This window comes from Chinchilla lanigera, unplaced genomic scaffold (assembly GCF_000276665.1).
Source record: "Chinchilla lanigera isolate Chin_1 unplaced genomic scaffold, ChiLan1.0 scaffold00045, whole genome shotgun sequence".
Taxonomy (NCBI): domain Eukaryota; kingdom Metazoa; phylum Chordata; class Mammalia; order Rodentia; family Chinchillidae; genus Chinchilla; species Chinchilla lanigera.
The window spans coordinates 4,370,288-4,395,453 of NW_004955446.1; the positions used below are offsets into that span (position 1 = coordinate 4,370,288).

Sequence of the window (25,166 nt, forward strand, 5' to 3'; positions counted from 1 at the left end):
GGGGTGTCTGCTTCCAGGTCAAAGTGTTCCCTGGCCCCCTTCAGACTGCCTGAGACACACTCATTATCACATATTTTCAAAGAAAGACACATGTATGGTCAATGCCTTCTACTGCTACAAAATGGAAAGCACTTGCTTTAATTTCTCCAGAAACAAGCCCCATGTTTATCATGTTATAAAACATCCTCTGCCTCAAAGAGAAATGTCAAAACTCACCTTGATTTTTCAACGGTAAAGGCATAGTTTCCCTGAGTTTGCTTAAAAGGTTTTTCATTTCACGCATGTCTCTGTAAAATTGATAAAAACACAGAATAATCAGCTGTGAACTCTCAAAATGAAATCTCAAAGTCTGGACTACGGAACATCTGAAGGGCGAGACGAGACTCTGTGCCTAATTGTAGCTCCAGCCTCCCCTGGGCAAATGTTGAGTTTATTTCGCTTTTATGAGAAAGGAGTATGAGCCGGGTTGGCTCTGGAAGGAATGAGTGAGACACTGGCAAACATTTCTATCAGGGCCTTCTCCAGCGGGAGCCTCCTCCTGACCCCTGACCAGACCTGGCTGAGATGGGAGAAGAGGTTTTGTAGGGAGGACAGTATGTCAGATTGACAGGAAGAGCCCAGGAACACAGGACTGGAGCAGTGGGCCCTGGGGAAAGCCGAGGAGGCGGGTGGTGCTACCAAGGCTGTGGTCAGAGACCCCGGTGGCTGTGCAGGTCCCCCACTTCTGCCTGCTTAGGTTTAAGTCTCTTCTTACAATTGGAATTCAGCATAACACATATGTTAAATATTTGTGAGCACCAGTGCTTAGCAAATTGAATGATGTGAAAGTGATAAATTTGAAGCCTCCAGAAAACAGCTTCCCATGAGGAGAGAGAGAAGAGGCAGAGGCAGAGGCAGGGGCAGGGGAAGGGGGAGGGGCCAGGGCAGGGGCAGGGACAGGGACAGCGGGGAGACATAGGGGGAGGAAGAGGGAGAGGGGGGAGGGGGAGGGGGAGGGGGAGAAGAGACCCCCGGGGGGGGGCCTGGTCTGTCTTTCTTGGCTTCCTGGTGCCTCAACCTGCAGCAGGCCATACCACATCGCTGCACATTTCCAACACCCTCCTTTATCTCACAGAGCATATGATTGTAAAACCCCAGGACTGTGAAGCTGGCAGCTGTCTCAGAGACTTCTAGGCCAGCATAGCAGGAGAGCTGCCTTTCCTGGCCCGGGCAGTGGTTCACATACACATCGAGGAGATCATGCAATGCAGATAATGAAGGTCCAAGACACCTCTAAAACAGCAACATAAATAAATAAATAAGTAAATAAATAAAAAGTGGTGGAAAACCCAGATACATCTTTAATCAACTCCAGGATGGACAAGCATTAGCAGGCACCACGGTTTGAGAAACTTGAGGGGAAAAATTCTGAAGTTGAAAAAACTTCTACCCACTCATTTATTTTTCTTCTGGCATTTGAAGAAAGAGAGGTGGCATTTAATTTTAAGTATGAAATCTTTCAGTCCATTTCATAAACACAACTGTTTGCTGAACACAGTTCCAGGGCTACTGTCTGTAGGGAGGCCAAAGACACCTCCTCAAGAGTGCGGGCTAAGATGTAAAAAGGAGCTCAGGTGTCAGGAACTGGTCATTGGAAAAGGAAGGGAAAGAGCCTGGAGGCTGTAGAAATGCTGTAAAAACAGTAGGAATACTTTCCCAGATGGGTCAGCGACTGAGGCCTGAGAGGGAAGCAGCACCCGCTCCCCCATAAAGTACACAGGGTACATTTGGCTTCCATGTGAGATCTGCAAGATAGAAAAGGCTCAGGAATGCACTACTGTGATTGTGGCACAGTCTTCCCGGAGAGCAGCAGCTGTCACCTGAACAGTCTCTTATACCCCAGCCCATGTGGAGAGAAGTAGACTCAGCTGGCTTTTGATGGGGCTCAGTTATCAGTGTTTCTCAAAAGCCCTCATGGTGAATATATGCACAACTGGGTTTGAGACTCACAGGTTTCAGGGACCAGAGGCAGGGAGAAAGAACCCAGGAAGCTGGATGCCAGTGTGCTGTCTGGGCTGCACTCACTCTTTCACATGCCTTTGGCTGGAATCTGAACTTCCAGGCTGACCAGAAACATTGCGGCCTCTGTGGCCGTCCTACCCTATGCTTTCTGCATCCCTGTCTCACTTTCTTAAAGCTCCTGAGCCGTGGTTCTAGCTCCTGTGCAAGGTGACTGAGAGGGAAAATGGCTTACTGATGAATTCTGCTCTGACCGCGGCGTTCTGGCAGATACACCTCCCCTCCCCCACCGGGCGTTTTCTATTTTATCAACTAAGATAAACCAGTCCTTCATGATTTGCCTAGAATCCTATCAAGCCGAGCCAAACAGCTTTATTGTCTGAAGTCTTGGATATTCAAGCTCATAAAATTCAAGTTTTATTAATAGCACGTAATTACCACATGCTCCAATTTTCTATAAACACAGAAATTCAGTAATTAGCTTTAGAATTATATTACAATCTGAAAGCAGAACCACAATGGCTATAAGTGTCATTGTGTGTTACAGTTCTAAAAATAAAGAGTAAAATGTTCATTATTTTGTCAATGACTCAACCTCTCACACAAAGAACACAGTAGAACTGCCCAGTATTCATTCAGCTGCTTTGGGCCAGCTCTGGGGACATAGGTAGCAAAGGGCACAGGTATCAGATGAAGGCCTCATCTTTCTACCTCACAGAATGGCATTCTGAGCACCTAGATGAGACATAGCACTGGTTAGTAATTATTGTTGCCTTCTTTTCCCAAACGAAATAGAATCACCACGGAATGTCTTCTTCCCCAGAAGGCAACTCCCATCTGGGAGTGAGCTGCTGGTTCTAAGATAATGCACCGACTTACTCTGACCACTAAGGGGCCCTCAGCTACATTCTGGGAGAAAAAGGGAAGCAAGCTCCTTGCAAAGCCCTCTGTGGAACCACACAGCGTTCTGAGCCCCCACCTGGCATCCAAGAAAGCCATTTCCCATACCTGAAATTCAAGCATCTACTAAAAACATCTTCACAGGATTTTCGATTCTTTTCCCTTAAGCACATGGCATTTTGGGGAGCAGCCCAGAGGATGAACTGTGTCAGTGCATAGGTCCCTTCTCCCTTCCAAGGAAGTATGTGCTTTTCGTTTTCCATGGAGTCTCTGTGTGCTACAGGGGGACGAGCTGAGCCCAGGACTCTGCGTCCCTGGCAGGACTGAGAGTACTTCCTCAAACCTCAGTCTTTATCTGTGGGTTAGGCAGTTTCCATTGTCTCTTCCAGGCCTGTGTTTTCTCTGCAGACCAAGGAGAGCTCTGTTTGTTCTTGACCCGATATAGAACTTCCATGGACTCTTATGGCCCTAAAAACACTCCCCGGGGGAGAACTCTGGCAGTGTATCCAGGGTCGCTTCCCACTTACCTTTCGGTGTTCTCGATGTCTGTGGAAACCTGCCAGGAGTGCTGCTGACTGTCACTGGGGGAAGACAAGGAGTCCTCTAGGGCAGGAGTTTCAGCACTCTCCTCAATTTTGCAGTCCAAACTCTTTGTTCCCCCACCGGCTTCCTTTCCTAAAGTGGACAGGTTGTTGGGAAAGAGAAGAGGATTAGAAAACTCAAATGAAAATTCTATACCAGGATGTTATTGCAAAGAGTGGATGTGCTTTGAGTCAAGTGCTATATTCACACTAATAGCTTTCTGCATGATTGAAAAAAGGTGTATGTGTGTGTGTGTATGTGTGTGTGTGTGTGTGTGTGTATTATGTTTCTGCAGCACTCTGAGGAACACCATTGAAGTCAGTGCAACCTAAAGATAGAGATAAAATTAAAGCCTTTGACTTTGGTGAAGGACTGATGCCTTGTAACTGATTCTAAATTAGATCAAGTTTGCTTTAGTGGGGGAGATAATACCATGCCGTTTTTGGTCTCACAGGCAGGGGCAGGTGAAAAGGGCCTGCAGCAGGTGACACTCTGCAGGAGTTCCCGCTGTTCTCTCTGATTCAAGATGCTTGCTGTCTTGGACTGCAACAGAGATCATGGACCCTTTCAATTCCTCAGCTCTGCAACCACCTTTAGTGCATCCTTCTGTAAGGCTGTATGATCCAGCCTTCTCGTGTTGAGACATTAAAATGCCATCCACTAAAGTGCTGTGGGCTTTGTACTAGGTAGCTGTTCACAGCAATGTCCTGCCAATCCTCTAAGACTTGCACTTTTAGCATGACTGATCTCAAGTAAATAAGCCCGATTTACTCTAGTAACGTCTTTTATTCTGCTTTGACAATCTTCTTGTCCACAAACGGGTATGTATACGGTAACGTAGGTGGGAATGACCTACAAGTCCAGAGAACTGGGCTTTAAACCTGGTTTTATCATTGGTTCATTCATTCATTTATAAATATAAACCAATTCATTTATTATCATTTAATGTAAATTCATTTATAAATATTTCTTGAGTGTCAGGTAAGTACAAATGCCTAGGCTTGAGGCTAGAAATAATTCAGATGAAAGAAAAACTTAGTCTCTGTCTCATAAAACATAAAGTGCTAGAGATAGACAATAAGAAACTGTACAAATAATTGCAAAGCTTTGTACAACATTTTGTATTAAAAAAAAAAAGAGTAGCTAACTTGTGTCTTTTACTGTTTCACCTAGTTTCATTTTTATTATGTTGATACAGCTCTAGATTAATTAAGAAATTGTTACAGCTCATATCATTGAAGATAACTCTATCCATTCCCTCTCATTTTCCCTAATCCAGCTGTGATTTTTTTTTTCCCTTTTTGCCTTAAAAAACTTAAACTTGTGAAGAGGGTGGCTGTTTGTGGTAAAATCTACCAGGAAGCTTTTCTCTTGGCTTCTGATCCAAAAAGAATTAGCAAACATTTTATTCTAGGGTTCCCAACCTATATGGCAGCAACACAAAAAGAAAGAGACAATGAAGCCGTAACTGTGTAGCTTTCATCAAACTGCAGTAGACACACAAGTTTACTGATGAGAAATTTTGATCCTTTGCTGTGTACTTTTATGCACATTATCCATCCAAGGGGATGCATCTTGCCTGTGGAATTGTTTTTTCAATTTTATGGTAGCTGTTGGGCAGAAATTAATTAAGCACATAATTTAGCACATTACCATTTCACAGTTGGAGGGCAATGACCTCTTAAAAACATTTGCATTTTGCCTCTTGGTAGCAGGCAGCAAAAGCAGTCTGACCATTTACCACCCACCTATGGGCGGAATTAACCTTAGGATGTGAGCTTGGGCAGGGGCCACTGCAATCTGGGAAAGGGACAAAAGGAGGGACTCTGCCAAAATAACTCTCTGCTTTTTAAAATTCCAGAGGAGAGAGCATCCTGAAAGACATGTGGAGCATATCTCTGACTAATTTTTTCTGAGGAAGTCTGTGGTACGTAAAACTTTATCTTTACAGGACTGAAAATACATCTCCCTTTCTTTTTTCTTCTTTGTGCTCACACTCAAATTCTATTGGCTAGGAGTATAAATCTACATTCAAACTAGCCTTTTCTAAGAACCTGGATGACATTGTTCCCTTATCTTCTAGTTATACTTTGTATGTAGCCTATTTATGGCTCTCTGAAACATTTTCAGTATGAAATCTTTAAACTTTTGAGTTTCAAAGTAGATCCTCAGTATGTCTAGGCAGGGGCACTTTTTGTTAAATTTTCTTGGAATTTGCAATTTATTTTTTCCACTTTTTTATTTTGAAAAAAATCACGTCAATTTTATATATAAAATATATATTTTGTTCTGTAATGAACCATTTAAGAATAAGCTGCAGACATGAATGACTTTTTATCCTAGATACTTCAGTATTTATCTCGTAAAGAACAAGGATTATACAACCCTAAAACAACTTTCACAACAATTTTTAAACTTTGATTAAATACGATTTAACACAATTTGATGTAAAACTATTATTTAACTTACAAATTCAAATTTCCCCAGTTTTTCCAATAGTGTCTTTTCTAGCCTCTTTTGTTTAAAAACTGAGGGACCAGTTTAAGAACTATATGCGACATACAGTTTTTATGCTTTTTAAAAATTTTCTTTTAATCTAGCAACCATCTTTGTGTTTTTTCCCATGTCATGGGTAATTTTGAGTGAGTAGTCCAAGTCAATTATTTTATAGAACGCTTTTCCACTTGGGTTTGTTCAATTGTTTCCACATGTCCAGATTCAGAGTAAACATTTTTGTCAAGAATATTATAGAATGGTGGGTCCTTAGAGTACTACATTAGAAAGCACACAAGTCAGTTTGCATTACTATTAATTATGTTAATTTGGTTACGGTGGTTTCCACCACCTTTTGATATGGAAGATGTACTCTGTACCTTTTGTAATTAGGAAATAATTCACTAGGTGATTCACTGTGTTTCTTTAAGTTTGGCAAAAACTTTTTTTCACGATCTACTACTTTCAATTTTCTCTATTCTCTTAGAATTTCTGAGTCAAATTTGAATCTCTGGCTCTGTCTTTCAGATTTCTTAACCCTCCCCCATGGCTGGTATTTATCATTTGGACTGAATTCTGAGAGAATACCTTAACTTGGTCTTGCAGTTCACCATTTCAGGCTCTCAGTATTTCTGCCTGGTAATTGCTAAGAATTATGAAAGGCCTGAGGTTGTAACCTATGAAAACTAGCCGGCAACAGTTTCATGAGTAGTGGAAGATGGCATGATATCCCTGGGTCAGAGACAAAAGTAGTTTATTACTCCCATGATAGCAGTGGCCAGCGTATCAGTATTTGCACTGGTTTCTTGAGCCCTAGTTCCTAGAGGATGATGAAAAAGGGGCAGACAATGCCTACATACACAGTAGGCTGTGATAGAGAAGAATCCCTGGTTTAGGATTCCAGAGTCTATTAGCAGATCTCCCTGCCACTCCAGAGGAGATGGTTTTATTATACTCATAGTTAGCATATGCCTTGCTCTGGAGGGAGACAGTCTGTTTTCCAAAGCATTTGCTAAATAAACACCCTTGAAAAGATAGTGTAGAACAAAGGGCAGTCAATGCCTCACTTTGAGATGTGAAAAATGTAGCAGACCCATGGAGAATTGTCTCCCAACACTAATTAACAATTACTGTTTTATGGTATGGCAGACTCACAGACTCGTTGTATATATTGATACACGTACTTAAAATTTTGCATCATCTTAAAATTCGTTCTTCTAATAGCATTTGTTGCATTTGGTGTCACCATTTCATAATGCTGTTTGTCACTATTTCATAGTACTGTAATTTTTTTTTTTTTAAGAAAACCTTGTCATTCCTGGCTATTTACTCAGCTGTGTCTTTCAAGATCTTTGTTTTCCTATAATTTGAATGATATTGTCTTTGTAGCAATTTTCAAGAAGAACCAGGGTGTGTGACTGAAAAATAGTGTCCAAAGCCTTCAGTCTGAATGAAAAAGTCTCCCATCTCCAGTGTTAAGTTTCCTGAACACCCTGCCTATTCTTTAAGCCCCAGGTCTACTGAGTTTCTGGGTTAGAATTCCTACTCCAGCAGGTTATACTGAGCAGTTTGGCCAAAGCACTCTAGTATTGAGCTCACTTTCTTTTTCTTCTGTTGCTGTCCTTGTGGAGGCCCCAAATTGTCTCGGACTCTATTCTGCTTTGCTGCCCAGGACTGACCTTCACACCAGGCATCCTGGGACCGGCACTGATAGTCTCTGCTGCTCAGCGTGGGGCAGCCTGGCTTTTCCTAAATGTAGTTTAAAACACTAGTTTTCCTGACAACAGTTCCAGAAGTTTTTCCTATGATTTGTATTTGTTGACTGAGCTTGACGTATCCTTGAAACTGGATACTTCAGTTTTGCAGAAATTTTTCCCACTTGAATTTTTTTCTTGTGTTTCTTATCTGCTATGGATTCTTCTGTGCATTTGTTTCTACCGGTCCAATCCCAATGACTTCTTAGCTTCAAGAAATTCCTCAAATTCCTCAGATTTTCTGATTTGCTGAAGTCACCCTTCCTTGTTTTTCACCTTCTATTTCCTTATCCTCATACAGTTGGAAATGATCATGTGACTGAGTTATGGTCAATGGATTCTGAGCAGGAATGGAACATGCGTCTTTCAGACTGACCCCTAAAAGTCTTCCTTCAGGGTCCCATCATGCTTTCTGACCATTGGATGGAGGCCAAGACCTTCCTCCCGCTAACTGTTAGATTGAGGTAGAGGTAGAGAACAGAAAGCAATGCTGTTCACTTTCCTCGGCTCTAGAACTAGACTATGACCTGAGGTTTTTTTGTTTGTTTGTTTGTTTTCCGGTACCGGGAACTGAATTCTGAGTACTGGGGAATTCATGACCTTGCGTTTGCCAGGCAGGCAGGCTCTGTGCTGCTGAGCTAAATCCCCAGCCCCTGACCTGAGTGAATAATGAATTGTTATTATCATAATCCATTGGGATTTAGTATTATCTCACACATTATTTGCCCTACCCAGAAAATTATAAGAACTGATATGGATTTATTCTTTTCATTATATGTTTTTCTCTATTTCATGTATTTTTTAGTAGGAATGGAAATATATATGAGTTCAGTCCAAAATCTCTGGGTAAGCTTTTCCTCTAATTACATGCCCTCTCTTGATAATAGATGTAGAGTGAAAGCAAATCATCCATTTATTCAGTAACATTAATTGGAACTTTACTCTGCTTCACGCACCGCGCTAGATCTGGGGGATACAACGATGAACACATTCAAGGTGAGCAAAGCCTACGGAGAACAGCAGATAAGAAACCAGGCAATTACCCCGCAAGGAAACATGTGCTGTTATCACCAGTGCCACGGAAATGAGGGTGGATGCACTGAGTGGTCATCAGCCCAGGCTTGGAGTGTCAAGAGACAAAATTTCCTGCAGGAAGTCACACCTAAATTATGACCCAAATGAAGTGCAGGATGGGCCAGGTGAGAGGGATGGGTGTGGGGGTGGGTAGATTGACGTATATATCCCAGACAGAGGGACAAACTGGAAAGAACTTGTAAGTTGAGGTTTCTTGAAGTAGTTGAAGATATCACATGTGTGACAGGGCAGAGTACTGGGGAGCTGTTGTGAGGTTGGAGAGGTTAGCAGGGTATGTTCTTAGGCGTCACCAGAAGAGATCTCCGTAAACCTGGGTAGTGGTCAATTTTAGACCATTATCCCTAGTTTCTCCCCTTCAGCTGTCCTTGGAAAGGAGCACTTATTTTCTAACACCAGGGAGACAACCTGCCCTGCTCGTAGGAAGGGGGTCAAGATGCTTCCACACCGTGATTCCAAGTCAATGTGCATTTAAAATCACTTATTATGAAATGAAAAATTCTGTCCCCTGAAAAATCAATTTCAGGCCTCAGTGAACAAATATTTGCTTGGGGAGGGGATGGGGTAAGGGAAGAGCAAGCTCTTAGAGTACCTTGAATCATACGAAACTGGCTGTGTCACTGTTTAGAATCAGGACTTCAAAATTTGGTCAGTTTCCTTACAGTCCTGCAAAGCCTTTTGCCTTCAGCTCCTTGGGGATTTCCATGTATTTTTAGCCTGTTTATGGGTAATATAAGAGGCATGTTTGAGGAAAAGTTAAGAGAAACCACCCGTGAAGCACATACCAGATTGGAAGCCAGGTTATTCTTATATTCATGAGAAATGGTCAGTTACTTATGAGGAACGAGAACATATTTGGTTGTGGGGCTATTCCAGGAGTGCCACAGAGCAGCCTCGGCTCCAGAGGGGAGCCTGGGAGCCTTTAGCACATCTAATCTAGAGCTGGGAGACTTTAGTACATCTAATCCAGAGATATGCTTTCTTTTGATTTCTCCTATCCAGTTTTTCCTCTATTGTTTTCTTTTCCTCTTGATGTTTGCTGCCCTGATGGTCTTCAGACTGCCAGAGGTAATCGGAGGCACTGCCATGGACAATATCTCACTGGAGCTCCTGAGATTGATCTCTAATATCTGACAAAGCCAGTTTCATCCACTTGATTGTATTTTTCCAGAAATCAGAGCAATCTTCTCTGAGTTGTCCCTGCCTTGCCCTTTCCTTGGAGGCAGGGGCAAATTTTGGCCATCCTTTGTTCTCCTGGTGCATTATCTGCTGTGACACTACATACAGAGTTGGCATTTAGGAGAGTTTCTACATGAATGTGAATGACAAAGTGAACATGGCCTACAGCAGATGCATGGGTATTTATGCAAATTGTGATATTTATTCTTATGCCTTTTCATAAGAGGTGACTTTTAAAATTCCAAGCATTGAAATGGACTGGGGGAATGTAGCTTATGGGTTAAGTAACCCATTTTTCCTCTCTCATGTTGTAGGAAGTATGGAACTTAAATAAAAATAACAAGTTATATTAAGCCAGCTAGTTGTTTAACCGTGTTAAAAATGATTTCAAAGACTTTTCTATACTATAGAAAGGACATAGTGTTAGTACCATAAACTACATAGTAGAAAATAATAACTATACCTAACTCACAGAGGTCCATTCTCACCCACGCACTGGAAAATAAAAATTTTCCAAATCAGAAGACATAGGGTACCACTCCCCTTCCCCACTGTCCTACATCCTCCTCTGTCCTTCTTAAGGCACTGTAGCTCTATCAGTGCCCCCAGAATAGCAGCTGTCATGGCGGCACCAAGTCGCAGTGTGAGAAAGCAGAAGTAAAAGATTTCAGAACACAGAAGACAGACAATAGAAGACACATTCAAAGGAGGTCCCTGTGAGGCTTTGCCCCAATTCCAGGCCCTAAATGAGAGCAGAAAAATCTACAGGATCTATTTACTATATAATTAATTAATCCCAACTTTTCCATGATGAATGTCATGGCTAAATCATGCTCTTTATGGATCTTGCCAACGTTTCACTTTATTTTTACTACATTTTATGAATTCTTAGAATTAACTACTTTATCCAGTATAAGGTATTTTGGAAATTATTAAGTGATGTATGGATTAACATTCCCTCCAATCTTAAAATGTAAGCCTGCAAAATGAATGTTATTTTCATAAGAAACTAATACATAATGGATTTTAGGCACTAAACATGGTGTTTTCAGCTCAGTGGCACAGCACCTGCTTGACAAGCACGAGGTCATGAGTTCAATTCCTGATACCAACACCCCAAGCCTGCCCAAAAAATCATGGTTTTTAAAAAGCTAATTAATCATTAAATAAGCAAAACCTGTACATAAAATTCACTGTTCTACTATTTTTCTTTTCACCATTGATATGTTCTCCTGGCCTTCTTCTAAGGAAGTCACACACTTTGCAGTGGACCCTAGGGGCTAGGTAACCTTGGGTAACTCATCTCATTGAGTCTTGGTTCTTTATCTGTCAAATGGGGGAGATATACTTGAGGATAAAATGAAATAACACATAAAAGGCATCTAATAAGAAAAGTGCACCACAGGTGGAAACTATCATCATTGCTGTTATCCTGTTCCTTAGCTGACATCTACTTTGATGAGATGTGACAATTCAGTGTCCAATGTACTGGTATATGAGGATGTGGGGTTAAAGACTGTTTTAGGTTACTCCTGGATTATAGAAGTTAGTTAGGTTTATATTCTCCAAACATTGAAAGCCTCTCATTTTGGGTCATTTGTGTCAGATATGAACATTTACCTCACTTTTTTCATTTAAGTCAGATTCCGTGTTATCTCTTCAGAGAACTCTGACTATTCCACCAAAGTAACCAGCTGTCCAGTTGTTTTCTATTACATTATCTATTCTATTTCAATGATTTCATGTTACACTTACTAATATTTGGGATTTTTAGAAAATTTCATTGCATCTATTCTTCCTTTCTCTGTCCAGCTTCCTTCTTCCTACCTTCCTTCCTTCCTTCCTTCCTTCCCTCCTTCCTTCTTTCCTTCTTTCTTTCCTCTCCCCAATATGTACTTCATAAGAACAAGAACTTTTGGCTTTGATCACTGTAGTCTCCCAGCACCAAGAACAGCGCCTGACATAAATAGTGCTCAACAAATATTTGTTGAGAGAATGCATTCCTGTTTCTACTCAGACTTTGAAAAATAGTCCTTAAGATTTATTCTTAAAATAATTTATTTTATTTCTTCTAGCCCAGTATTCTATTTTAGTATTAACTGCCTCATTACATTGGAAAATAAAGTGGGCTCTATTCTATTTCTTTCCTCATGTTGCTTCTTATGGTATGCATCATTTGCTTTGCATTTCTTGGTATGGTGCAGAATACGCTTCACCCTTTACCACCTCTATCCTAGTCTTGTCTTGAGTTCACCCTGCATTTTGCTCAATAGCGGTTCATTAATTTCTCTCTAGAGCATCCTGAGCTCTGAGGTTTTGGAAAAATCTTTTGCAACTTTTGACATGTTGCTATCCTTTTGTAGTGATCACATTTCCTTGGCATGTTTTTATCTTGTGTTTATCACAGTGGCACATTTCAGGGGAAAAACTCATTTAATCTTAGGAAGAGGGAGGGAGAATGGCACATCCTCATTCAAAGGACACAGGGGCAACTTTGCTGCAAGGTGTAGCAGAGGGGCAAGCAGAGTCAAACCGGACCACGACAGAACAAGGTGAGGTGAAAACAGAGACGGAGTGATTAAGTTCACAGGCAAAGGGGCTGCTTTCAGAATAACAATGGGAAAGAGAAAGCAAGAGGACAGGCATGGTCAAAATAGCAGCATCTTTCAACTCCCTTAGAAACCTGGCTCTACTTTCTGCCAGCAAAGTGAAGAGAAACTTGTATGTAATCTCATTTCAACTAGTGGCAGGAAACAGGGATTACTGGTCAGTGTGATGCATCAACCCAGTAATCAGAAAAGATTTCCTACCTACCTGTGAAGAAGTGAGAACAGCTATTTTTCCCTATAAACATAGAAATTAGACTTTTTCAAGCAGGGCTCCAATCTACAACCTAAAGTGCTAGAATCTAAAGCTACAATATACCTACAATGATTCCCACCTGTCCTCTTATACAAACGCAGCTTTTCATGACCCCTCTCTACCTGTAATAACCCATAGTCTTTATTAAATGTAGGCTTTACCTCCCATCACTGTGATTTACTTTAATTTTGTCAATCATGAAAAAGGAAAATCATTTTAGTAATGTTTTTCTTTATTTCTCCTGCAATGGTATGATGTTACAAAGTATAAAAGATTTCCAAGTAGGCTGTACCAATCAAATTTATGAGACAGCAAAAGTTCAGCAGCATGGTCCATGGGAGAAGCATGAAGACCCACTGGAGAGATCACTAAGCACTAAGGATACTTAGAATTTCCTTAATTGGGAGAGAAGGATAATCTTTATTACTAAATTCAAACTCCCTTCAGGAGCTTCAAAGTTATTTGAGGCTTATTTTTTTAGAAGAAACCATATTTTCCATGCCTACAGTGACCTCTTGTGCTCTTTCTTTTCAGAGTAAACTCATGTCACGTTTGCTCAATACAGTAGTAAAACTAAGTAACATATTTGGACTATTTGGACTTCTGGTGGCAGCCAGGGAGGTATACAGATATAAACATAAATTAACCACACAGATTACTGTGAAAGAATTTGAATTTTGGCTCAGTATCTAATCCCAATGAAAAACTAACCAGAGACTCTCAGATAGTCAAGGTTAGGGATTCAATTACAATCTTTTTGTGACCTTGATGGAAAATCAAAGCTAAAGAGGAGAGCAGGAACAGCTAACACACACAGAAGGAAAAAAATGAGCTTGCCTAAATGTTATTAAAATAGCAACCTTTCCTATATCATTATAAGAAACAAACCAGACAGAAATTCCAAGCAGAAAGAGAGTTTGAGGGTTACAAATTTGAAGGAAAGTCGCTGTTTCCTGAGAGCCAGAGGACTGTCTGATTTCCCAAAGAAGGGGTTGGCAAGGTCCACTTAGACAGGCTCATTCCCTAGCCTGAAGCCACAGCAGAGGCACCACTTTCTGGATTAAAAAGTATATTATCTTATAAAACTAGTCTGTCAGTAGACAGACCTATCAGTAGATAGACTCCTTTCTAGTGGATAAATGGTCCTCTTGCTTATATATGACATAGAGATTAATTATATACAAAATATATAATATACATATATCAGTCCTGAGGAAATGAGACGATTTCTTGATTCATGTTGCTTTATCTTGTCATCTCTACCAACTCACCTGAGATTTGCAGTCACCTTCAGTTCAGTTCCACCTTCACTGTTCATTTGGAGCACGTTTATTTGTCCTTAGTCACACGTCTTGACTCAGTGTCTTGGTAAGTCACAACAGCAGAGCCCGCCTTCCCCTCCCTTCCGCATTTCTTGTTTTCATAATGATGAAGCATTTATTTGCCTTGCTTTCCCATGCTTCTGTAAGATGTCCCAGGCTTGTTGACTTTTCTAGGTCTATTTTTAAGGGTAGGGACTCCATACTTCAAGAGCAAGATACATGTTACTGTCTTAATTTTCTCAATTATTCTCTTAAAGTTTAGTACTCTTGGCTGTAGTGTGTGGACCAATTTCTTTCTCAACTCATTTCAGGCAGTCTATGGCCACTGCAACAAAATATTTCCATTCTTTTTGACCAGAATCTCCCACGGAAGTCAGCAGCAGGTTTCATGTACTTCCTGTGCATTGGCTCAAAGCTTATGGAAACAGACAAGCTACTACTCTACAGTTTCCAGTGACAGCAAAGGAAAAGCAAAGCCTGGTGACACCAGCTGATATTTTTGGTGCTAACCTAGTGCTAGAAGTGTGACTGGGAATACAGAACAAACAAGTCATAAGTCCAACATAGTATTACAATCTCTTAGGTGTGATGAAGAAATTGACAGAAGGAATAAAGAAGTAGAAAGGAGGTATTAAAAACATAGGACTAGAAAACCTAAATGATTAATGAAATAAACCATTCTCTAAGATCTTGCATTTTACTTAATATTCCAGAAATTTCCAGGAAATTTGTCTATTATATGTTTTTGTATATATTTTTTATTTTCCTCAGTAATGACATTTTCCATGGAGCCTATTGCAAGGGATTTATCTCTATCTTTGACATAGTTTTTGATCTTATATATTACTATTTTCTTTACTCATAGGCTACTTGAAACTATCTTACCAATAAACAAGCCATCTTCTCCTCATTGCCTGAACTCTATAGGTGCTGGGGACAAAAGTAAAATTCCACAGGACAGTTAGCTCTTGAGTGTGTGTTTTATTAATACAAGAGGCTTGTCAGGAGTATATGGAACATACATACTCCCCAGAAGAGTAGGTAAGCACAGTTTTTGATTACAGATGGCCATCAGGTGGTTACAAACATATTCAACTTACAAACTATTTCATGAAATAGTCTTTTGATATTTTCCCCTACTTATTGAGTAGGTCTGGGGTGAGAATCAAATATTTGTATTTTTAACAAATGATTCAGATGCTGATGCTGCTAGTTCTGAGACTGTAGTTTGAGGACCATTGCCCCTTTCAATGGTCTTGCCATGTATCCATGGAGAAGATGGCCACTTGAGCCCTAACACACCTCATCCTCCTTAGAAGCATCTACCACTTTGCATTTGCTTTTCTTTCATGTGGGAAAAGAGAAGAAAGCACAAAACAGTGTTGAAAGCAGGTAATTAGAGGAGTGGGGAGTAGCAAACAAGAATGACAGGATAATGGCTTGGGAGTTTTCATTTTTATTCATATTGGGGAAAGAGTTATTTTTTCCCAGAGGGTAGCACAGCAGTTCCCAGTCCACACTGTGGTTCAGAAACATCGAAAGTGCTCCCAGAGATTCAGATTCAGAGGTCCTTGGGTAGGATTCTGTATCTGTGTGTTTATCCAGCATCCTGGACGGATAATTTTGAAGCAGATTTTCCAACATTTTCACATTAGGTCATGATTATAGAAGCTTAAATGAGAAATCCAGGTGGGGACTTATTCCTATATATGGAAGGGATCAGAGATGCTGTCAGGTATTTTCTTTTGAAGAGCTGTGCAAAGGTAAGCACTACAGCAGTGGATAAGGGTTTAATTTTTTTTTCGGTGCTAGGGATTGAATCCAGTGCTCTGTCATTAAGCTGACCCCCAGCCTTATTCAATTATTTTAAAAGAAGAGGCAAATTAAAGACAGAACAGAGCCTGACAGAGAAGTTAGGCAGCAGTGACAACCAAGCAAGCTGATCCGTTAAGAGGCAGTGTTCTTTTTATTTGTGTTCTTAAAACCAAACACAACAAGGAAGCAATCTGGATAAGGGAATCCCTCTTGAGCATAGAGCTACCAGGGAGGCGTTTTCCTTTCAAAAGTCAATTGTGAAAAGATGAAAAGTAGGAGAGGCTGGCAGAAGAAGATCAGGCCACAGTCCAAGAACAAGAGTGGGAACGGAGGCCCTAGAGTTAAGGACTCGTCATCAGCAAGAAAAATTCAAGTGGTAGCAGGGGCAGAGATTCTGCAGGTGTAGCCAGTGAAGACTGGGGGAATAAATTTACCTATACCCAGTCATTAAAAAGAATGAACATACTACTCTGTATAGGTGTTTGTGAATGTGTGTGTGTTGGGGGGGCACTCAGACACAGACAGACAGACATCGGGTCAGTGACACTTGTTGGGATGTCATGAATGTGTCTGAGTATTCAATTTTTTGGTCATGCATTAGGCGTATCAAGGAGCTAATCTCTCCAAACACATTCTCTTGCATTAATAGCAAAAGTAAAGATAGACTCCTTGGAAGATCAACCTTTAGAAGGAAAAATGAAAAATAAATAATATTCATATATTGAGAAAATGTTCTCCTGTCTTTGGAGCAATGTAACATAATACTGTTTTTAGTACTGCATAGATGTACATACGTATGTATATAAGATTTGATTTTTGCAACTGGTTTATCACATCATTTTGATCTCCCCAAATTACAATGCTCATCTGATTTCAAATCTTTTATTGCATCTTCATCTGAAATATTTTTTTTCCTTCCTAGCATTCATTGAACTTTTCCATCTCTGAATCTTAATCACCTGTTAGGACTACCTTCTATGCATCATGTTATTCTCCTGAGCTTATGCACAAAAAGTTTGTATTCAAGAGGTTCTCAATAAATTACTGTTCAATAAATTAGTAAAGAAAATGTGTGTCACATTCTTCATTAATGGAAACATTCAGCTTCCTCACCAGAATCCATCTCATTTTACCCTTTCCCATCAGATAGTAGCCCTGGTGGGTTGATTTGACTCTACTTCCAGCTCCATGAATAGGCCTTGATTGCCTAAATCGATCCGTGGGCTTCTGTCCGTCTATGGTTCAGACATGGAGCTGTTCCAACCAGAGCAAAGCTAAGGATTTTTGCTCTAAAGTTGGGGGAAGTACTCTTTTTATGGATACTGTGGTGTACTGACTGGCTGACTGGAACGTTATGATAGGTTTACTGTGGTGGGGTCAACCAGGTTGAGAGGAAAGCCGGTGTCAGAAGGCAGAACATTATAAAGAATTGGAATCAGTCTGATCAAACCCTGTGAAAGCCACAGCCACCTCTAGAGAGAACAGTCATAGGAGCCAATATATTCCCTTCTGGGTTAAACAAGGGAATGAAATTTTTGCTATTAGTCGGATACTTCCCTATTATTTGTTGAGCTTCTCTAGTTTTTAAATTTTGGGGACAATATGTAATTTGTCTTCTTGCAACTCAGTTCATTTAGAGAAACAGCAGGACTCTTAGAAAGCATTTACTATCCTAGTAAGATCATTATATACTTTTGGTACTTATGCTGCGTCTAATAAAAGTTATGTTCACAAGCAGTAAAGTAATAAATTTAGGAACCGTTCCTGCCATCATTTCTGTTCAAGACTATTGCTGTTCTTATATACTTAGCAAGGCTATGGCCTTTTTATTAATTCATATCGCAAATATTTCCTCAACAGTTAAATTCATTCTAATTGTGTGTAAATAAATTTCTCAGTGTTTCTGGCAGTCCACCACATGCAGATACCTTTTCGATGAAACTGAAGGGAACCCAGCAAACAAATGGATTTTAGCATCTCTGTCGTGTACATTTCTAAGCAGCACTGCAGCTGTATGTAAAGCCGACAGATTTCTGGATGTATCTCCCCATCTTCTGGGCTGCAATAGAATAAAAGAGAAAAACTGTGAACAATCTCAAGATTTCACTCATCACCCCCGAGAGGGGAAAATGTTCAATAAAGAGTCCTTAAAGCTCTGAGTCTAAAATACAAGGCTTCCTGCTTTTATACCAATAGCCGTTGTGACAGTTCTTACATAAGTGTCTTTCTACCGCTCTTAATTCTCCCCTTGCAGCTGCAGGCTTCTGCTGGGAGCTTAAAATCATAAATGCTTTAAGTAATTGAGAATATCAGACATTTTCAATTTCACTGTTGGAATAAATTTCCAAAATATACTTAAACCATAATAATCTAGCCTGCAAAAGAGATTAAAAACTCTTGTTTTTCCAGAAATGAACAAGATCTATTCAATTAATGCTTGTGAGACAATTCTTGAATATTAGGGCCCCAGCATAATATGATTAGAGAGCCAATTTACCAATTATTTTTTATCAAGGTTTTTTGCCTCAGTCTAAACGATATACCTGTATTTTTCCCCCATGGCTCATTTATGAATGAAAGGCCAACTGTTTTTAATGAATAAATAAAACTTTATGAAAAAGAGAAAAGCAATCAAATTCTAATAATTATGTTTAACAACTCAAGCTAAAGAAATATTGAACTTGCTTTTTTTTTTTTTGAAGTGTATGTGGCAATGTCCCCAGGGGTACTCTACCACTGAGCTACATACTCAATTGTTTTTAATTTAAAAAAAAAATTATTTGGGGCAGGATCTTGCTAAGTTGCCCAGTAGGACTCAATGTTGGGATTCTTCTGCCTCGGCCTCCCTGAGGGCTAGGATTGCAGTTGTGTGCCAACACATTAGCCAGACACAAACTTATACTTTAAATTTTATTCTAAAATTTCTGAGTCTTTCTTTGCTATATATGGAAAAACAGAGTGATCACTTTTGCTTTTTGATTAAGAAGGGAGAAATGAGCATAGCCTAGTGGTGTGGGCCTGTATTCGTGGCACTGGAAGGCTGAGGCAGGAGGATTACAAGGGCAGACCCAACCTAGCAGTGTAGTGATTTAGCAAGATTCTATTTTAAAAATAAAAAAATGGACTGGTGATGCGGCTCTGAGAAAAGGCCCTACATTTAAGGTTCAACACCCACCCCCCAAGAGGAGAGAAATAAGTTACTGATAAAATAGTACTTTTATGTGCAACTAAAATAGCATTGCTTAATAACATAAACTGGAAAAAGGGATAAAGTTCAGTGATAGATTTGAGATGAAAGAAGCCTAAAAATGAACTCTGACAAATGTCCTAATGCATTATCTTTACTTCTATCCCCATTCATCTAAAATGCAATGAATTCTGATTAAATAATGTAGCACTTGGACTTGATTGCTTTGTAAAGTGGGTCAGTGGCAAAATGTCAGGGGCAATTACTAGAAAAAAATGGTGGCTTCATTTTTAAGCTCTGAAAGCATAGTAAAAGGAATTTGTATGTACACAGGACTTGATGATGGTAATTAGGCTGCTTTTTCAATACTTATTTAGTAGATGAGCAAAAGGCAAGAGCTTATCTAACCATATGGCTTATATAACTTGGGAAAATGCAAACTCCTTTGCCTCGGTATCTGCGATCCCTGCAGTGTCATCCCAGGTCTTTCCTGTGTCAGACAGAACAAAGTGCCTCAGAGATCTTACAGAGAAATTTGGCTTTATCTGGAAATTAAGACTACCTTTCTTTCTCATTTGTTTCCAGGGGTCCCGCCCTAGACTGACCTTGGAAGCAAGTAGATTTGGGGTGAAATTTTTCTCTTAACTGTTTCCTTCCACAGGGGCCTTCTGCCTTAAAACCCTCTGCCGGAAGTGTCCTCTAGCTCAGCCCAGCCCAACCCTGCCCCATTTTTTCATATCATCTTTAGCGGTTGGAAATGTCTCTGGGTCTCATTTCCTAATGGCCTTGCTAGATTCTGAATGGTAAATGGGAATTAACAGTTCCTGTAATAAAAAGTGATTCTGGTATATTATCTGTTAATATATTGCTTTTTATAGAACACTCTGAAGATAATGTCTTATTCCAAAGGCAAGCCAGAAGAAAAATATTTTAAGACAGACAGGTCTTTACTGTGCTGTTTCATCATCCCAATTGTAACTGCCTGTTTTCACTTACGCATAACATTGGCCCTGATGGTTCATGTGCAGATTAAAGAGAAAAGAAACAAAGCCCTATGTAAATCTGTATGTATCTCACATTTTTTGAGTAGGACAATTAGCCAGTATAGTATCATTCCAAACCATGGGGTACCCTTATTTTCACAGGCACAAAATATGCACCTAACAACTTAGTTCCAAAAATATGCAAACTTCATATGTAGATGACATTCTATGTAATTTAAACAAATGCTAACTATATTAACATACCTTAAGAGCCAGTATCTTTTGGTTATCAATTAATAATTAGAGAGAGGTAAAGCAATGTATAAAATGCTTCTGAGAAAAGATAAGTCAAAATAGAGATGAGAATATCTACTTCAAAATATTTCTGTAGGTGGTATCTCCCAGGCCCTCTGTAACCCATGGGGATCCAAAAAGCTGTGGAGCCTTCATGCTCCTACATGTTGTAGGAAGGAGCTGAGTAGGTGACACCAGTAATGTAATCTTGGAAGGTTATATTTCCAAGATTATATTTCAATATAATCTTAGAAAACTGAAGTACAGAGAAAGAAAGGAACTAGTTAAAGAGCAGTAGAAAAGCTAAACTATCCTTTATCTTAGTGTGTCATGCTCCCCAGACCAGCTCACATCATCCTCTGGACTTGTACAATTTACACCTCCCACTTTTTTGCAATACTTTAAAAATTTTTTTTTTATTTTAAAGAGAATAAAAATTTAAAAAAATATTTAAAAAGATACAGAATTTCAAAAAGGATGATAGGAAAAATCAACAACGGTTGTTATATTGCATATCTTCAAAGTAGTTTTTCAAATTACCAGATATAGGCGTGCAAAATTGATCTAAAAATTAGAAAAAGTTAAGCATTAACTGTTCCTTTCAATACACCAATAGAAATTAGTAGTACAACTATCTTAGCTTTCTTGTCTCTATATATTTTTTCTTTCTTTCTTTCTTTCTTTCTTTCTTTCTTTCTTTCTTTCTTTCTTTCTTTCCTTCTTTCTTTCTCTTTCTTTTCTCCTTTCCCTCACCCCAGTTGTTCTTTCCTTTTGAGCAGTTTCTTTCACTTTCACAATATCTATTGCATATGTAAACACTGTATTGTCTCCCTAGTGTAAGAAACTGGAAGAGTAATCAAAATGCCTCCCATTTTAAAATGTTTCTGTTATTGATTATTAAAAGCGGTTAAAAGAAAAATTGTTCAATGGGCTGTAACATGTCTAATTTTATGAATAGTGAACTAAAAACTACTTTTGAACAGCATTAGGTGCATTTAGGTTATTTTCATGACAAGTGAATGAGAACTGGAATGTGGAGCCTGGGAACAAGGGAAAAAATAGCAGTTTGAATGCTTTTGAAATTTCTTAAGGATAAATTACAAGACCTCAGGAAACACGTACATTAAAATAAAATTAGACATGTGGACTTCCTCCAGAACCTAAAGACAATTTAATGTAGAAGTAACTCTACTACATTATGTATGCTTACTCTAAAATCATCTACTCTTATTAATCTAAGTTTGGTCTATGGGAGTCACCCTCAGATGATGCTCATTTAATTCAGTCAGAGACTTTATGAGTTAGTGACTAGGTTATGAATTTTTATTTTTTTTTATTGAGTATAGATCAAGAGCCAACCTGATGATTTTGATTAATTTCAAAGCCTTCGTGTTTATGGACAAAAAACTCCAAAATTGATCTCAACAAAATTTCATCACTCAAATTGGGTCCAAAAGCATTTAAAGTAACCACCAAATTATGAATCTCCTTTCAATCACCAGCTTTAGGAACTGAGACAGCTATAGTAATGGGAGGACATGAAAACAGATATTGCCTCAGTTACCTTTTAAAAATGGAAACTTTCAGTTGTGAATATTCTTGTTTTGTAATTCAAAGAGTAATATGATAAAGACCTGGCAGAATGGTTAAAATCCTGATTACGGATAACACCAAATATGGAACAATACAAACTCTCATACATCATTGGTGGAAGTGAGAATTGGTACAGTTCCTAAGTAGGCGTGGTGGCTTACACCTGTAATCCCAGAACTTGAAATGCTGAGGTAAGAGGATTGCCATGAATTTAAGGCCAGACTGGCCTACATAGTGATTTCAAGGTCAGAAATACATAGCAAGACTCTGTCTCAAAAAAACAAAGTAAAATGAAATAAAACAGAAATTGGTACAACTCCTTGAAGAAAAGTTCTGGAAGTTTCTTATAAAACTAAACATATATGTATGACATGGCAATTCCATTTCTAAATATTTGCCCAGTAGAAATGAAAACATTCACAAATAGATCTTTACAAGAGTTTTCATAGTACACTTATTTAGAATAACTGAAGACTGGAAACAGCTTGGTACCTAAGAAGAAAATGGTAGAAAAAAAATCAATGAATTCCAATAAAGCAGGATCCCCAACAATGAAAAGTAGCTACCTCCTTTATTCAAAACAACATGGATGAATCACAAAATCATTATCTTGAGTATGGAAATCTTTACATAAAGGATTTCATCTTTATACCATGCACATGGAGCCCATTAGGTAAAATTAGTAGCGAGAAATCTTAGACTAGTGGTGGGGAATTAACTAAGAAGGAGGATGAAAGACTTTCTGGGGTGAAGATGATACTCTACCTCTAGATAGAAGTTTGAGTGACATGACTGTGTACATTTGGCAAAATTTATTGAATGGTACATTTAAGATGTATGCATGTGATTATATACAAAGTTTAATATGAAGTATAAGTAGTGATATGCTTGCTTGCTGAATTGTTTAGGAGTAAAGTTTACTGCTTTCTGCACCTTCAGAAAAGTACATGAATCATTGGTTGGACAGAGGTGAGACGGTGTGGCTTAGACTGGTTGGGAAGGGAGGCATGGTGGGATCCTAGAATCCACACAGAACCTCCTCTCTGAGCCCCTTACGTGGAGTTCTGATGGATTTCCACCATGTGTGGAATTACTAAAAGGACACAAATGCCAAGAAGAGCTCCCTATTGTATCTCTTCATGGTAGCCTGCCCTCACGCTGTAGGGTGTAATTTTAGTTTATTTTGGTTTTTATTTTTTCTTCATTTTTACTCAGCCCAAACTCACTCTACAGAGCCAGTTTCTCCCTTACCCTTCACTTTTAATTTTTCCTTCCTCAAATCAATGTGAAACTTTGCCACCATTTTTGCTTGTTTCATTCACTTATTTTTTCTGAGGCGGAAAGAACCTGGAAACCCATCTAGATGCCAGCACCCCAAAACCTGGTAACAAAAGTAAGAACAGAGAGATATGTACTAAAGTAAGTACATGTATAAGCTGTTCATTGTGAGGTGTGTGTATAATAAGATGTTAGTTTTGGGATGTATGAGTTGGATATTTACGTAATGATTGACAATTTACATTTCCCCAAATAATCACAGACATCAGCAGAAAAAAATAACTGGGAATCTTTACTGCTGGTAAGATCAAGTTCAGGGTTGTACTGAAGATTTAGTTATGAAACGTCTTGGCCCTGCATTTTTCTGCTCTTTTGCTGAAGTTGCCAGACTTTGGTGGACTGTGCAGCTGCTAATAGCCTTTTAAGAACTAGCAAAATGTTTGTTGTTTTAATAGTTTGTCCCCAATGTAGTGATTTGTGTATTTAGTTGAAAGCAGTAAGACAAAGAAAGCAAAATGAATTCTGGATCAGAAAACTCATTGGCATATGGCTGTGCTGCTTAGAATTGTGATCTAGGAAAATCACTTTAATTTTTCTGAGACTCAGTTTCATCTGCTGTGAAACAGGGATACCAAACAGGGACAAAGTATCTCAAGGTTGCTGCAAGGATCAAATGAGATAGTGTGTGGGAAAACAAGCAAAACTGTGAGGCATTTTAGAAGGTGGCTGTGGTCCGTCTCACAGCAAAGTTGTGTTTCCTTAGCCTTGTGCTTGCATACAGTTCCTTAGTTATTGGAATTCTCTGCTATTCTGTAACAGACTTTATTTGATCATAGTTCCCAGATATGGACTTTGGTTAAATAAATATGCCATTAGGTTGACAAAAGAAAATGTGGCCTCACTGACAACACTGGGCATTTCACAAATTTTGGTGATAACAGATAAACACTTGGAGTTTGTCAGGTAACAGAGATGGAAACCAGAACTCCTGGGACAGCAAATATGGCCAAGTTTCTCTCTTTGGAATTAATTCCACTGTTGGCTACTAAGCCAAATGGTAAGGAAAGACTCAGGAAGCTGCAAGGAATGGTATTTTTTCCCTTATTTTTTCAGAGGGAGGAAGGTGATCAAATGCCTTTGCAGGAAGAATGGTCTCCAAGCTCTCTCTTCAAATATCCCCACTGGTTCCCCTCACATTTACAAGAATGTACCGTAATTCTTTTTTTTTTGGTTTTTCTCCAGTACCGGGAACCGAACTCACGACCTTGCACTTGCCAGGCAGGCGCTTTGCCGCTGAGCTAAATCCCCAGCCCCAAGAATGTACCGTAATTCCGTGCCAACTTCAGAACCCAGCCTTCACGTGGCTTTAGTGAAGGAGATTTCTCTAAATCTGTGTAATCAGTAGACAGGGAGGGACAAATGTGTGTGTGTGTGTGTGTGTGTGTGTGTGTGTGTGTGTGTGTGCGTGAGTGCGCGCGTGTACGTGCGTGCGTGCGTGCGGTCCAGTTATTATTTTAGGTTTAACATTCTTAAGGATAATTATAGTCTATCCACATTCATAAACACAGAACAGATGTCAAGTACCTACTAAATGATTACTACTGCACCCTAAAATCAGCACCACCATAGAGAGAGAAGCCCAGCTAGCTAATCAATAGAAACAAGACATTTCCCATGTATACATATAAATCTCGCCATTGTCTCCATTTTGCTTGCAGTCTTCCTCCTATGATGTTTGTTTTTTTAAATGAAACTTGTGCTTTAGGTGGAAATCTCCTGTGTTGTCCTCTTAGACAGCCTTAGCAAGTTTGGTGCCCCCGGAAGCCTTTGAAAA

At 39.4% G+C, this 25,166-nt stretch overlaps 1 protein-coding gene across 1 annotated transcript in view; it reads right to left on the reverse strand.

The window, feature by feature from the left end:
* The window catches only part of Rgs7bp (regulator of G-protein signaling 7 binding protein), a 96,581-nt gene that overhangs the window by 15,599 nt on the left and 55,816 nt on the right, over nucleotides 1-25,166 (reverse strand). Inside the window, exons 3-5 of the mRNA XM_005392636.2 lie at nucleotides 17,926-18,056; nucleotides 3,426-3,573; nucleotides 217-287 (exon numbers count right to left, since the gene is read on the reverse strand). Of these exons, the coding sequence (XP_005392693.1) occupies nucleotides 217-287; nucleotides 3,426-3,573; nucleotides 17,926-18,056 (350 nt within the window). The remainder of the gene's footprint in view (nucleotides 1-216; nucleotides 288-3,425; nucleotides 3,574-17,925; nucleotides 18,057-25,166) is intronic.